The sequence below is a fragment of the Dama dama genome, chromosome 18 (assembly GCF_033118175.1).
Source record: "Dama dama isolate Ldn47 chromosome 18, ASM3311817v1, whole genome shotgun sequence".
Taxonomy (NCBI): domain Eukaryota; kingdom Metazoa; phylum Chordata; class Mammalia; order Artiodactyla; family Cervidae; genus Dama; species Dama dama.
The window spans coordinates 100,765,756-100,781,809 of NC_083698.1; the positions used below are offsets into that span (position 1 = coordinate 100,765,756).

A 16,054-nucleotide genomic window follows, 5' to 3' on the forward strand; every position below is an offset into this window, starting at 1 on the left:
GGGAATTAAGAAAGAATGTGAGGGGCTTCCCTGGTGGTCCAGTGGTTAATAATCTGCCTGCCAATGCAGGGCACACAGGTTTGATCCCTGGTCCAGGAAAATACCACATGCCACAGAGCACCAAATTCCATGCACCACAACTAGTATTATTTCTGTTAGTAAAAATAAATATAAAATAGCTTAAAAATAAACATTTTAACAAATGAAAACTTTAATTGAATGAAATATAAACTAGTTATATTTTCTGAACTAGGATAAAAGCTTTTCTTCTGATACCATGAAATGTTCTGCCCAGTAGCATGACGATTATGAGTCTACAAAGTGATCACATCACTAGAAGGTTGCTGATGGATATTTTAAAACCTCACCCTTGTGCTTCTTCGGTGCGACCATGGGCCACAGCTTCTCTGCTGTGTAGCTCTTTGTTTCCTGGGATCAGGTGAGTCCTGAGAACAGACAAAAAATCCTGCTCTGGGCTTGCCAACTCCCTCAACCTTGTCAGGGTCCCTCTTGGATTTTGTCTATAGTTTCTCTACAGGTCCTATTGATGTCAAAGTCATCCAGACTCCAGGACACTTGGTCAAAGCAAAGGACAGAAAGCAAGGATGGAGTGTATTCCCTAAAAAGGACACACTTTTTTAAAATCAGTATCAATGGATCTATAAAAAAGAGCTGGAGTTTGTCATTTCTTTTCAGAATGAACAAGTCCTTGATCAAATCAAGTTGGTTCAAGAAGCAATTTTCAGCTACATGTCCCCCAAACTTACCTTGAAGCCTGGAAATCCAGTCCTCTGAGCCAGGAGACTCCACGGTGTATTTTTGTGCCAGCAGTCAATCCACGGCACTGAAGTGTTACTTCCTCTTAATGCACAAATTCACCATGGACCCAAGTCAGAAAACTGGTGATTTATTGCATTGGAAGGAAGTAGCAGAAGTTAACTGGAGCTAGCTTAAGCACAATGCAATTGAATACAAGGCTTACGGGTGCTTAGCAGAAACGAAGGAGTGATGGACAGACAGTGCTGAGATATACTATATTCTAGTCCTTTTTCTCCTTTAAACATTGAAATATCACCTCCCTGTACAGCTTCATCCCCACCCCAGACTTCAAAGAACCACTGAGTGTGGGGAAGAGGTGGTCTCTCTTCTTGAGCAGGTTCTCTCTGTTACCTGACTCCCACCTGTTTTCTCCCATTCCCAGGTCCCCTGCACATCCAGACAGTGGTTTCCTCCATCTTGTCTTTGTGTAGCATAGAAAAGCGCCCAGCCATTGCTGCATCCAAAACTGCCCATTGCTCATCAATAATTACCCATTCATTTGGAAATTCAGGAAAAAAAAATGCTTCAGTCCATTCATCTATGCTTTTTGCTCCCTGGAGTAAACTTGATTCAGACTAATTTCTCTCCCTCCATTTTTCTAATTCTAACTGAATGCTTCTCCAAGGGGCAGCAGAAATACACACATCTTTCTTATATTATCTGTCCTCATATTATCTATTTTAGAGCCAAATCCCATCCAGTGAAATCTTTGATTTCATCAGACTCTTGATACGCCAGCTGACCCATTTTAATTCTGCCAGTGCTTACACAACAACCATCATTCACTGAGGCTTAACACGACTGAGAAACTTGGTTGAATTCCATGGAGTGTCAGTCTCTGAAAAAAGGGAGGACTGAAAGGAGCCGTGAAAAATATATTTCAAAGAATAGGCATACTTATGGCACATTATGGATTTTTAAATGAAAAACATGAGAGTGTTATATGCTGTTTGAAGTGCACTTTTTCTTTGGATAACTTAAAGCAAATATCTGAGAAATAAATTTAGGGAAACAAATTTTAAGTGATATTCAGAAATCATCAATGTTTACCATGAAGGTGAAGGTAACGATTTAAGAAAAGAAAAAAACCAACAATTTAATAGGAAATGAGAAACTATACATAGAAAAAATTTCATATAAATCTGGAAAAAAGATTTGTGAAAAAATGTTTTGGAACACTTAATAACTGAATTATGTTATCCAGTGTGATCAAGAGCCTAGCCAGAGGGTAACTAGTGGCTCACACAGTGAAGAATCTGCCTATAGTGCAGGAAACCCAGGTTCAGTCCTGGGTCAGGAAGATCCCCTGGAGAAGGGCATGTCTATCCACTCCAGTATTCTTGCCTGGAGAATTCATGGACAGAGAAGCCTAGAGGGCTACAGTCCACGGGGTCAAAAAGAGCCAGACTACCACAGAGCGACTAACACTTTCACTTTCACATAATAATGTCAGTTTGACAGCAAGAGTCAAGAACTTAAAAAAAAAATGCAATAAGAAGTATAAAGATTCTACAATTATAATAAAGATAACTTGGGAATTTGATTTCAGGTCAAAATGGATAATTGTTACTTAATTGCCCTACCTCCATAAAGCACTATAAGACCTGATAAACTTGCTTACTTTTCTTCAACATTATACTGGAGATCTTAAACAGTGTCATAAGGCCAAACAAAAATGAAAAAGAAATCCTAAATACTGTAAAGGAAGATGTGAAATTGTCACTCTTTTCAGATTATATGATTGTTTATAGAGGGTTATTTGTGGCTCAGATGGTAAAGAATCTGCCTGCAATGCAGGAGACCCGGGTTCAGTTCCAGGGTTGGGAAGATCCCCTGGAGAAGGGAATGGCAACCCAGACCAGTATTCTTGCCTGGAGAATTTCATGGACAAAGGAGCCTGGCGGGCTACAGTCAGTCTGCAGGGTTGCAAAGAGGTGGACGACTGAGCAACCAACACTCATACTTTCACTTTCATTGATTGTTTATATAAGAATCAGTGAACCACAGCTAGAAAGAATTAGTGAATTTAGGAAGATCACAAGATACAAAATCAATATAAAAAAATCAAGTGTCTTTACACTAGTTGCAAACAACTGAAAAATAAACTTCAGGAAACAATTTCATATATGATACTATCTATAACAGAAATAAATTTAGCAAATGATGTTCCATCACAAAGGGAAACTAAAGAAAATTTAAAAATAGAAAGATAACCCTTGTTTACAGATTAAAAATTTCAGTGCATTAAGGTAGCAATTTTCTCAACCAATTATGTTGAGGTAAATGGATGAGTCGAAATGCCAGGTTGGGTGAAGCACAAGTTGGAATCAAGATTGCTGGGAGAAATATCAATAACCTCAGATATGCAGATGACACCACCCTTATGGCAGAAAGTGAAGAGGAACTGAAGAGCCTCTTCATGAAAGTGAAAGGAGAGTGAAAAAACTGGCTTAAAACTCAACATTCAAAAAATGAAGATCATGGCATCTGGTCCCATCGCTTCATGGCAAATAGATGAGGAAACAATGGATATAGTGACAAACTTTATTTTCTTGGGCTCCAAAATCAGAGCAGATGGTGAACTGCAGCCATGAAATTAAAAGATGCTTACTTCTTGGAATAAAGCAATGACCAACCTAGGCAGCATATTAAAAAGCAGAGGCATTACTTTGCTGACAAAGGTCCATCTAGTCAAAGCTATGGTTTTTCCAGTAGTCATGTGTCGATGTGAGAGTTGGACTATAAAGAAAGCTGACCACAAAAGATTTGATGCTTTTGAGCTGTGGTGTTGGAGAAGACTCCTGAGAGTCCCTTGGACTGCAAGGAGATCAAACCAGTCAATCCTAAAGGAAATCAGTCCCAAATATTCATTGCAAGGACTAATGCTGAAGCTGAAACTCCAGTACTTTGGCCATCTAATGCAAAGAACTGACTCACTGGAAAAGACCCTGATGCTGGGAAAGATTGAAAGCAGGAGGAGAAGGGGACTATAGAGGATAAGATGGTTGGATGGCACCACTGACTTGATGGGCATGAGTGTGAGCAGGTTCCGGGAGTTGGTGATTTACAGGGAAGCCTGGCGTGCTGCAGTCCACGGGGTTGCAGAGAGTCAGACACGACTGAGTGACTGAACTGAACTAAACCGAAATGGATGAGCATATGGAAAGAAATGAAATTTATTGACATCTCATACCATAAACAAAAATAAATTTCAGATGGATCATAGGCCTAAGTGTGAAGGCTAAAACTACAAATCTTCTGGAAGAAAACTTAGGAAAACTTTACCTTTGTGAGCTGAAGGCAAGCAAAATTTTCTTATGACAGAAAGCAGTAACCAGTAGCAAAAAACCCTTTCTCCTTTGGCATCCTTTCTGCCAGAGGATGTTAGTTATACAGATGGGTAATTAACAAATGAAGAGTGTTTTCAGCATCCGTAAGATCACATTACAGACACACAGCATAGTTGGCAAAGAGCATGGTACATGGTGAGACTGAGAGGTCCGTGCCCTGAGAGCCCTGCAGATAAGTCAGAGGAAAAGTCGGCTATAAATAAGATTTGAGAGTCATACAAACCACCCAGAATAGGGGAAATATTGGTCCATGCCACCAAGGATCCTCTTGGTTGCCCAGAAATAAGAGTGTCTTTTTCAGCTCCTTTCCCATCCAATGTATGTCTCTTCCATTCATTCTTCTGATCATAGTCACTCAGTCCTCCTCAGGCATAGATTCTGCTTCACGTCTCTTTGTCACGTGTCTCCAAACTTCTCCTGTAGGACTCTATTGGACCTGAGTCCTCTGTTCTCTCAACTGATGTGACTCCCAATAATAGGTTATTTTTGCTTTTGTTGCTAAGTTGCTTCAGTCATGTCCGACTCTTTGCAACCCTAGGGACTGTAGCCTGCCAGGCTCCTCTGTCTATGGGATTCTCAAGGCAAAAATACTGGTTGTCATGCTCTCCTCCAGGGGATCTTCCTCACCCAGGGATCGAACCCACATCTCTTGAGTCTCTTGAATTGTCAGGTTCTTTACCACTAGTGCCACCTAGGAAGTCTGATAGCAGGTTATCAGTCAGTTCAGTCGCTCAGTCATGTCTGACTCTTTGTGACCCCATGAATTGCAGCACACCAGGTCTCCCTGTCCATCACCAACTCCCAGAGTCTACCCAAACCCATGTCCTTTGAGTCGGTGATGCCATCTGACCATCTCATCCCCTGTTGTCCCCTTCTCCTCCTGCCTTCAATCTTTCCCAACATCAGGGTCTTTTCAAATGAGTCAGTTCTTCGCATCAGGTGGCCAAAGTATTGTAGTTTCCGCTTTGACATCAGTCCTTCCAATGAACACCCAGGACTGATTTCCTTTAGGATGGACTGATTGGATCTCCTTGCAGTCCAAGGGACTCTCAAGAGTCTTCTCCAACACCACAGTTCAAAAGCATCAATTCTTCTGCACTCAGCTTTCTTTATAGTCCAACTCTCACATCCATACATGACTACTGGAAAAGATAGCAGGTTATATTCACCTCCTAAATCTCTATTCTGGTCAAATCACTGCATACAGCAGGGGGCAGCAAAACAATATGCTTAAGAATTGCAAATTAGGCCAATTATATTTTTCCCATTAAGGACAAACCAGAAGTGATCATCTGTATTATAATTACCCTGTTTGTGTTAATTGAACACCAGGATAAGCAATTTACTGCAATAAATCCACTTTTCTGTTGGCATGATTAATGGAGAACTGTCTACCAGAAAGAGAGAGAAGGAATATAACACTGGGATGTGCCACATGGAATGGTGCACCAGCTGGGAAATGTAGTTGGGTGCTCGTAAATAAATCAGAAACTATGCAAAATAACCAAGGAGAGAGATAAGCAAATGGGGAATAAATGAGAGAGGCCACAAGCTGGTAATTATTATTGTTTTTATGCTAATTAAAAAATTCTTCCCCAGTCTTTGTATTTAGCTGCATCAAGTCTTAGGATCTTTATTGGCACAAGGACTCTCTAGCTGTGGTGTATGGGTTTAGTTGCTCCACAGCATATGGGATCTTAGTTCCCAGACCAGAGATTGAATCCTTGATCTATGCATTTGCAAGGCAGGTTCAACCACTGAACCACAGCAAAGTCCCTATGAATTGGTAATTATTGAAGCCAGGCAATGTGGGGATGAAATTAAAAGATGCTTGCTCCTTGGAAGAAAAGTTATGATAAACCTAGACAGTGTATTAAAAATCAGAGACTTTACTTTGCCAACAAAGGTCTGTATAGTCAAAGCTATGGCTTTTCCAGTAGTCATGTATGGATGTGAGAGTTGGACTATAAAGAAAATTGAGCACTGAAGAGTTGATGCTTTTGAACTGTGGTGTTAGAGAAGACTCTTGAGAGTCCCTTGGACTTCAAGGAGATCAAACCGATCAATCTTAAAGGAATTCAGACCTGAATATGCATTAGAAGGACTGATGCTGAAGCTGAAGCTCCAATACTTTGGCCACCTGATATGAAGAGCTGACTCATTGGAAAAGACCCTGATGCTGGGAAAGATTGAAGGCAGGAGGAGAAGGGGACGGCAGAGGATGAGATGATTGGATGGCATCACTGACTCAAAGGACATGAGTTTGAGCAAACTCCAGGAGATAGTGTAGGGCAAGGAAGCCTGGTGTGCTGCAGCCCATGGGGTCGTAAAGAATCAGGCATGACTAAACAACTGAAAAACAACAAATGTGGGGACATGGAAGTTCATTATATGATTACATCTACTTGGCAAAGGTTAGAAATTTTCATAATCAAAAGAAAAAACATTAAAAAGAAGGCTTTCCCAATGCGAGATGAAGCAGGATTGACTTACGGGATGCCATGATATATCCACGGATTGGGTGGAGCCAGGACAAGCTCAAACAGCAAACACCATTTGCTTATTATGTCACAAGGGGCTTCAGATCATTGTAGCTTAACTATGGTATTATTTGCAGTATGTTGCCTTGAAATACTGAACACTTGCCTCTTAAAATCAGGAACAATTTATGTTATACTGAAATTCTCTCTTGAAGAAACCATTTACAGTTATTCTCTTTGACAAAGGAGGCAAGGATATACAATGGAAAAAAGACAACCTCTTTAACAAGTGGTGCTGGGAAACCTGGTCAACCACTTGTAAAAGAATGAAACTAGAACACTTTCTAACACCATACACAAAAATAAACTCAAAATGGATTAAAGATCTAAATGTAAGACCAGAAACTATAAAACTCCTAGAGGAGAACATAGGCAAAACACTCTCCGACATAAATCACAGCAAGATCCTCTATGACCCACCTCCCAGAATATTGGAAATAAAAGCAAAACTAAACAAATGGGACCTAATGAAACTTAAAAGCTTTTGCACTACAAAGGAAACTATTAGTAAGGTGAAAAGACAGCCCTCAGATTGGGAGAAAATAATAGCAAATGAAGAAACAGACAAAGGATTAATCTCAAAAATATACAAGCAACTCCTGCAGCTCAATTCCAGAAAAATAAAAGACCCAATAAAAAAATGGGCCAAAGAACTAAACAGACACTTCTCCAAAGAAGACACACAGATGGCTAACAAACACATGAAAAGATGCTCAACATCACTCATTATTAGAGAAATGCAAATCAAAACCACAATGAGGTACCATTACACGCCAGTCAGGATGGCTGCTATCCAAAAGTCTACAAGCAATAAATGCTGGAGACGGTGTGGAGAAAAGGGAACCCTCTTACACTGTTGGTGGGAATGCAAACTAGTACAGCCACTATGGAAAACAGTGTGGAGATTTCTTAAAAAACTGGAAATAGAACTGCCATATGATCCAGCAATACCACTTCTGGGCATACACACTGAGGAAACCAGATCTGAAAGAGACACGTGCACCCCAATGTTCATTGCAGCACTGTTTATAATAGCCAGGACATGGAAGCAACCTAGATGCCCATCAGCAGATGAATGGATAAGGAAGTTGTGGTACATATACACCATGGAATATTACTCAGCCGTTAACAAGAATGCATTTGAACCAGTCCTAATGAGATGGATGAAACTGGAGCCCATTATACAGAGTGAAGTAAGCCAGAAAGATAAAGAACATTACAGCATACTAACACATATATATGGAATTTAGAAAGATGGTAATGATAACCCTATATGCAAAACAGAAAAAGAGACACAGAAGTACAGAACAAACTTTTGAACTCTGTGGGAGAAGGTGAGGGTGGGATGTTTCGAAAGAACAGCATGTATATTATCTATGGTGAAACAGATCACCAGCCCAGGGGGATGCATGAGACAAGTGCTCGGGCCTGGTGCACTGGGAAGACCCAGAGGAATCGGGTGGAGAGGGAGGTGGGAGGGGGGATCGGGATGGGGAACACGTGTAACTCTATGGTTGATTCATATTAATGTATGACAAAACCCACTGAAATGTTGTGAAGTAATTAGCCTCCAACTAATAAAAAAAAAAAAAGTTATTCAAAATATGAGTGAAGATGTTAACATTTCTTTGAAATCTATGCCCATATTAAGTGAATATATTCCTGCCGTGCACCAATACTTTCAGTAAAGACATGCACCTTGAAAACATTGACCAGAAAAGCATCAGCCATTTAAAGAACTGGCGATTTGAAACAAAGTTATCATGTTGCCCTTCTTTTAAAACAATTCTCAAACTTCACAGTGCATATATTCAAGTTGCAAAACTCATCTAGACCTGAGTTAGAAAAAAGGAAATGCAGAAAAATAGAAAAGTTACACAAACTTCCAATGAGACTAGACTCCTTTTGTTTGAGAGGATTCTGAATGTTCTCCGCTGCCTAGCCAACTGGGAGGATGACACTTCCTTGAATGACTGAAACAGATAAGGTCTGAGAAGGAGAGACATTGCTCTCTGAGAGATGGCAGAGAAGAGGAAGGAGTAAAAATTTCAGCACCTGCTGATATGATATACAATAAGCCAAAGCACCACCTAAGGAGTAAGGGAGTGAAGAAGGTTAGGCCCTTGGGGGATGTGACGTGAAAGGGTGTGGCTGCATCTTTCTCTGAAACTTGCTAAGTTGGGAGGGACAATGACATCGCTGACAGAATCCTGACAATTTCCTATTTCCATGCCCTGTTCCCCCAACACTCAAAGCTGAGACCATCTTCCTCCTGCCTCTCCCCACCATGGCCTCCACGCTCCTCTGCTGTGTGGTCTTTTGTCTCCTGGGAACAGGTGAGTTTGGGAAACATGGGAAACCCTTGCCTTAAATTTCCCGGGTCATGGCTGAAGCTTCTCCCTTGAGATTGTGGCAAGGGGCCCCTTCCTAGGCTCTGTCTCTAGTTTCTCTCTTATGTCCCCACAGGCTCCATGGATACCGGTGTTACCCAGACCCCAAGAAATAGGATTGCAAACACAGGAAAGAGCATTGTACTGGAATGTTCTCAGACTAAGGGCCATGAGTCTATGTACTGGTATCGACAAGACCCAGGACAGGGGCTCCGGCTGATCTACTCCTCCTACGATATCAATGGTATTAACAAAGGAGATGTCTCTGATGGGTACAATGTCTCTCGTAAGGAGAAGGCAAAATTCTCCCTCTACCTAGAGCCTGCTACCCCCAGCCAGACGGCCATCTACTTCTGTGCTAGCAGTATTTGCACAGTGCTTCCTGGCCACCTGCTGTCTACACAGAAAGACCACTGTGTTTGCATGGAAGAGCGCACAGACTTCCTTAATGTGGGCTGTGGGTTCCTTAGAGGTTGTTTCGATGCTGTGTGAGCCTCAGTCTGAACTTAGGTCCGCCTTGGGTCAGGGTCCCCAGGCCATGGGGTGACTCCTAAACCACGGACTAGACTGATCCTACCTCCCCTGCCTACTGAACCTCTTTTTTTTTTTCTAGTGATAACGGCTAGCCCAATACTGTCCTCCTGGGAGAATGAGCCTGAGCATTTGGGAACACCATCATGATTTTTAATGAAAGTGTTTCTTATTAGCTTACCCACATTGTGACTTTTAATGGTCCTTTGGTGTCTGTCTCCACCCACCTTGCAATATCCTCATCCACTCTGTTAAAGCTGACAGCCCCTTTATCCCGCCAGCCCTTTCTCATCTCTTTCTTTCCAAGCCTACTCTTTAGGTCTGCAGTTGGTTGCCTTTATACCAAGAACAAACTGACTAACTTGTTTTCTAAAACTTAATTCTAAATAAATTTAATCACCATTAAGTCTGACTCAGAAGATGAAGTTAAAGTAACTGGAGAATGTGATCTATAAAAGTTATCTTTCACCTACTGCCTGACACATGGATCTCTGCTGAGATCAATCTCAACCTGCAGGAGCAAATAGACTCACTTCATTTTCTGAATTTACTGAATTCCAAAATACTTGCCTGCTGTCCAGCATGGAGCCAAAGCTAGGAGCTTGGAGACTGCCCTTTCTCTCAGGACACTGGGAAAAACTCTGACTGCCCTGCGGGGAGGATCCTACTTGGAGCCAGTGAACTCTAGACACAAAAGTGCTTAATCAAAGGCTGCTAAGTATGATGCAAAAGTCTGCCTGAGAATCAGGTCAAAGCCTTCCTCGAGGGCTTTGTCTTCTTAACTCACATACCTCAATTATTTCCACGGAAGAATCCACAGGACCTGATAACAGTTCAGACACAAAGAGCCCAGTTTCTTTTATTTTCTACCTGTTCTAATTGGGGAAAAGTCATAGTTCTTTGTCTCATTCTCCTTTATGAGTTCTATCTCATCTGCTATCCCTTTAAAAAATGAATCAGTTTTCTGTGGACTTTTGTTCTCAGCTTTTCTATGCATACTTCTTCAGTAGTCTCATCTGTAATAATAATTTATCTTTATTTCATAAACTGTTCAATTTGTCTACTGAACATTTTAATAGTAGATTTTCCTAGACTTTTCTTCTGCCTTCTTTTTTCCTCAGTATAAATATTCATCCTTAACCTTCCTGTGGTGCAGGGGTAAAGAATCTGCCTGCAATGCAGAAGACCCAGGTTCAATCCCTGGGACAGGAAGATGCCTTGGAGAAAGGAATGGCTACCCACTCCAGTATTCTTGCCTTTAGAATTCCATGAACAGAGAGAAGAGCCTGGCAGACTACAGTCCTTGGGGTCTCAAAGGGTTGGACACGACTGGGTGACTAGCACTGAACCTTCCCATCCATGATCATGACAATTTCCTTCCTAAGTTCCTGACTGGTAAATCCAACCTTCTACTGGTCACTTCCAACCGGATGCTCCACAATTCAAAATCAAGTAATTTATTGCTGAATTGGTTGCCTTTCCACCCCTACCTGTATCCATTCTGGCCCATGTATGGTATTTTGTGTCAGTGATTGGAACAGTGCCTCTGAGTTCCTCTTTTCCATTAGTCCTCACATTCCTTTGCTTGATAAATCTATTACTTCTATATGGCACATTGTCATAGATTTGGTTTCCTGGAAAATGGACATTGCAGGGGGCATTAATGTTCAGGAAAGTTATTAGCAAGTGACTTATGAGCCACATGGATGGAAGGAAGAAGAGGAAATGGGACTGCCTTGCAGCTTCAACAAAAGCCTAAGCTACATCCCCAGGGGGCTGAGAAGTTGGGTGGCCCTAGAACCATCTAAAATTGAGGTGAGGGGCCCAGGTCTTATGCTCATTTCCACTGCAGCCATGTCACTGGAATGGTGGCCCTGAGAAAAGGCATGCCCTTGGGAGAAGAGATGCCTCTGTAGCCAAGACAATCCACAAGGAGGGCATTCAGCCAGCAGTGCTCCTACAGATGGGGGAGAAAGTTCTTCGTGCCTGAAGGGGGAGACCATCACAGTCTCTGATACACACATTTATCAGATTCAGCTGCTCCTTTCCTCCCCGGTTGCTTCTATTTCATGCAGGCCCTCATCACCTATGACCGAGGAGAAAGGCATTGCCCTTTTCACCCCACCGCCCCCCTCCCCCCGCCACCCCCAGCCTCTTCCTGTATCTGCTTTTCTTCCATCTTGGACATTCCCATCAGCCTGATTGAGTCCATCATTCTTTATTTGGCGCACAAAGCCCTATATAAATATAGTCTCTAAAAATATAGCCAAGTCTTCCAAATCCACACCAGCACTTATAGTCTAGTTCTACTGAAGGTTCTATGTTTCCCTGAACAGGCCAAGCTGAATTGCACAGCTAATGACAACCAACTCTAGTACTCTTGCCTGGAAAATCCCAAGGAGCCTGGTAGGCTACAGTCCACAGGATTGCAAAGAGTCGGACATGACTGAGCGACTACACACACACACACACACACACACACACACACACACAACTTTGCCAATACCCTCTCCTGTGTCTGAAATGGGTGATTACTTCTTGACCGCTGGGCTCACTCCTGAACATCCTTTCATTCTGAGCTCAGAGATTAGCTTAGCCATAGAGGCTCTCCTGACTCCTACAGCGAAGTCTCAGCTCCTATCTATTTCAAAACCACCATAGTCAGTGTATTCTTTTGTCATTCTTTCTATACTCACTCTTCCCAAGACACTATATTCTTTCATTTCAGAGTAATGTCCCTCCAGTTATGTATCCCTAGACTGTACAATGTTTGACTTAATGAAGGAAAATAGAAGAAAAGGAGAGAGGGAGGCAGGGAAGGAAAATAGATTCAAATATGCCTCAAGAAGTTCTTCATGACTTTCTTCCAGGTAACATGTCTTCTAAGTTCTGGAGCATGTGTATTTAAGTCCTCCGCATTCCCTGACCTACCAGTCCTTTTGAGCAGAATTATATAAGAAGACAAAGAAGAGTGGAAGAAGCTGAGAGAGGCTGGACCAAAAATGTATAGAGATGTATGTAGCGATTATGGCTGATGATTCCTGTATCCTCAAGTGTTGACATTTAGAAATTCTCGGCAGTTGCTCCAGAGACCTCCCTGGGTGTGTGCTCATTGTTCAGTGGTGTCCAACTCTGCGACCTCATGGGTTGTAGCCTGCCAGGTTCTCTGTCCCTGGAATTTTTCAGGCAGGAATACTGGAGTGGGTTTCCGTTTCCTACCCTAGGGGATGTTCCCGACCCAGGAATTAAACCCACATCTCTTGCATCTCTTGCATTGGCGGGCAGATTCTTTACCGCTGAGCCACCTGGGAAGCCCCAGAAACTTCCTTAGCTATACCAGAAAGGCAAGTCATTCATGAGCTATTCTTGAACTGGGAAACAAGGGGTAGATGTTTTATCTCTGCCTTCAAACATCCCTTCATTTGAGGACCTGAGCTTATCTACTCCCAACCCAACTTCTACCCCTGTCTTTCTTCCCTCTTTCTTTAATCACTTCTACTGTGAGATACATATTTTACATCCAGTCACTGCTGAGAACTTTTACCAACTCATCACTTATCCAAAAACCTTCTCACACTTGGAACAACCAAAAGTCTCTGTCCTTCCTGTTTCTTTAAAATTCATCAGAAAGAATCCTCCCAAATCACTAAGTATCTGTTCACCAGTTCCACCTTATTTTCGGCAGGTGGCAGTAAAATTTCATTTATTTTTCTCTTGCTGGCTACTCTCTATTTAAGTAAGATCAACTTCAAAGTAAAAGCAAAGGCTAAATGTCACTAATGATTTGAATGATAACCCTTGTCTTAGAGGAGCCCCTAATGGAATAAGAGTATTTCAGGGTTTGGTCAGTCTTAATTATTATATTTCTTCAGGATATATGAGAGAGCCAGAGTGAGCAGGAGCCTATAGATGTTCCATACAATAAGTGAAGACTGAAGAGATGATCCTCAAATTGTTGTTGTTGTTTAGTCTCTAAGTCGTGTCTGACTCTCTTGCGACCCACTATAGTCTGCCAGGCGCCTCTATCCATGGGATTTCCCAGGCAAGAATGCTAGAGTGGGTTGCCATTCCCTTCTCCAGGGGATCATCTCAGCCCAGGGATCGAACCCATGTCTCTTGCATTGGTGGGAGGATTCTTTACCACTAAGCCACCTGGGGAGCCCTGATCCTCAAATAATGAATCCATAATAGTCAAAATCCAAAACCCCAGACCAGCAGCCTCTATGCAAGAATTTTATTGAATGTCAGCTGTGTATTCTAGTGAACTGGGGCAAAGGAAACAGGAAAAGAGGGGAAAGATCCTGGGAGTAACCTCTGTCACTCACAATGAAAGCTAAAATTTTTTCCTGAGATGAAACGAAGAAAAGAGAGGAAAGAGGGGAGTGGTTTAGAAGCTGTTTACTGCAGCAGCACCCAGAAATTTTTAGCCAACTTTACCAAAGTCTGTACTGGAAAAACACTGTGGGTCTCAATTTTCTGTTCTGGTGCAATTGACGATGCAGTTAAAAGAAAGATGAACCTAATATCATGAAACCTAAGTTGAGAAAGTGGATGAAATCTGAGCACCAAGTAGTAAGAAATGAGACAGAGAACAACATGTGGTTATCACACAATAATAACAACATATTTTCTGAGAACTCAGTGATGGCCAGTTACTGTTTTAAATGCTTCATGCGTATTGCCTCAATTAATCCTCACAACATGCTCTCCTGCATCATGTTTGACTGAGCCACTCTGTTCCCTGAATGTTCTTCTCTCTGTTTTGTAGACTTCTGACCAATTCATCCTTCCAAACTCATCTCAAACATCACTTCCTTTTCTAACCTCCCTAATTAGACAAAATCCTCCTATTATAAGCTTTCAGAGCTTTGGTGTCATCTTCATAGTTGGTAAAACAGGTGTGATTTAATGTTTCATAAAAGAGTTAGAGACTTAAGATAAGCCAAGCAGCTAGCCTGTTGTGGACGAGAGAAGTGAACAAAAATATCAGTCTTCTGATGGGTAGGGAATATACATGACACCACGCTATCAACAGGATGTGGGGCCCAGAAATGCAGCCAACATTGTCATCACAGTCTTGATGACTTCACCAGTTGCCCATGCCACCTCCCCAGACCTGGGAGACACTCTCCTGGCCCTGACTGTGGCATGGCTGTCAGGCTCCTCTGCTGTGTGGCCCTCTACCTGTTGGGTGCAGGTAAGTCATAGACACAGAATTCTCTAAAATCAAAAAAGGAACATTTTTCTCTGTGCTAGGTTTGCTTCCGGCTTCAGCGTTAAGGCCCATCTTGGACTCTGTGACCAATGTTTTTGTCTTTTTCTCTCAGGCTTCCTGGATGCTGATGTTCATCAGACCCCAAGACACTGTGTCATAGGGACGGGAAAGAAGATTACTCTAGAATGTTCTCAAACAATGGGCCATGACAATATGTACTGGTATCAGCAAGACCCAGGAATGGAACTGCAGCTGATCCATTATTCATACGGGGTTAATACCACGGAGAAAGGAGAGCGCCCTTCTAGGTCGACGGTCTCCAGAATAAGCAAAGAGCATTTTCCCCTGACGCTAGAGACCACCAGCTCCTCACAGACATCTAGCTACTTCTGCGCCAGCAGTGACTACACAGCATGACTCAGGCCCCCACAGACTGCACAAAAACGTAGTCACAGGAGCAAAGAAGTCCCACCGGCTTAAACCTCACCTCAAACTACAGAAGCTACTGCAGATCTCCCAGACGCCTCAGCCCTGAGGGGCCTGTGTGGCCTGAGCCACAGTCTGGCCAGAAAGCGATCCCTGAGTCCGTGTCTCCCAAGCTGGGGAAGGACCCAGTCAGTCAGGACTGACTCCCCCCCTGCCTCTGACTACACTGCCCAGTGAGACTTGAATAAATTGTGTCCCTCAAGATAAGCGGGATATTAACTTGATAGTTGCCTAATAGACATCTGCAGGGGAGCCTTTGCTAGCTAAGAAACAGGAAGTGTTTTCCTTTGGCTTCTTCCACAGACAGTCTCTCTCTGGAAACAGGAAGTGTTTTCCTTTGGCTTCTTCCCCAGACAGTCTCTCTCTGGCTAACGGTTCCTTCCTCACATTAGACGTGTTTCTTCACACACAGCGACTCAAAGTCCTATCCCTCCCCCACCTCAGCCCCCTTTCTCACAACTTCAGGTCTCCTTCTATGATTTTGAGCTTGAAACAATAGAAGGATCTGAACTGATTATTTTCACTACTCTGAGTGCACAGGCGCTCAGTCATATCCAGCGCTTTGCGGCCCCGTGGACTGTAGCCTGCCAAGCTCCTCTGTCCATGGGATTTTCCAGGCAAGGATACTGGAGTGGGTTGCCATTTCCTCCTCCAGTGGATCTTCCCAACCCAGGGATCGAACCCACGTCTCTGGCATCTCTTGCACTGACAGGAGGATTCTTT

The 16,054-nt window shown here is 42.7% G+C and overlaps 1 gene segment (V, D, J or C); it reads left to right on the top strand.

Moving 5' to 3' along the window:
- Window positions 1-8,915: 8,915 nt before the first annotated feature.
- Window positions 8,916-16,054, top strand: part of LOC133072568 (T cell receptor beta constant 1-like) — a 63,703-nt gene continuing 56,564 nt past the window's right edge. Inside the window, 2 exon segments of the C gene segment in view lie at window positions 8,916-9,045; window positions 9,176-9,343. Of these exon segments, the coding sequence occupies window positions 8,997-9,045; window positions 9,176-9,343 (217 nt within the window).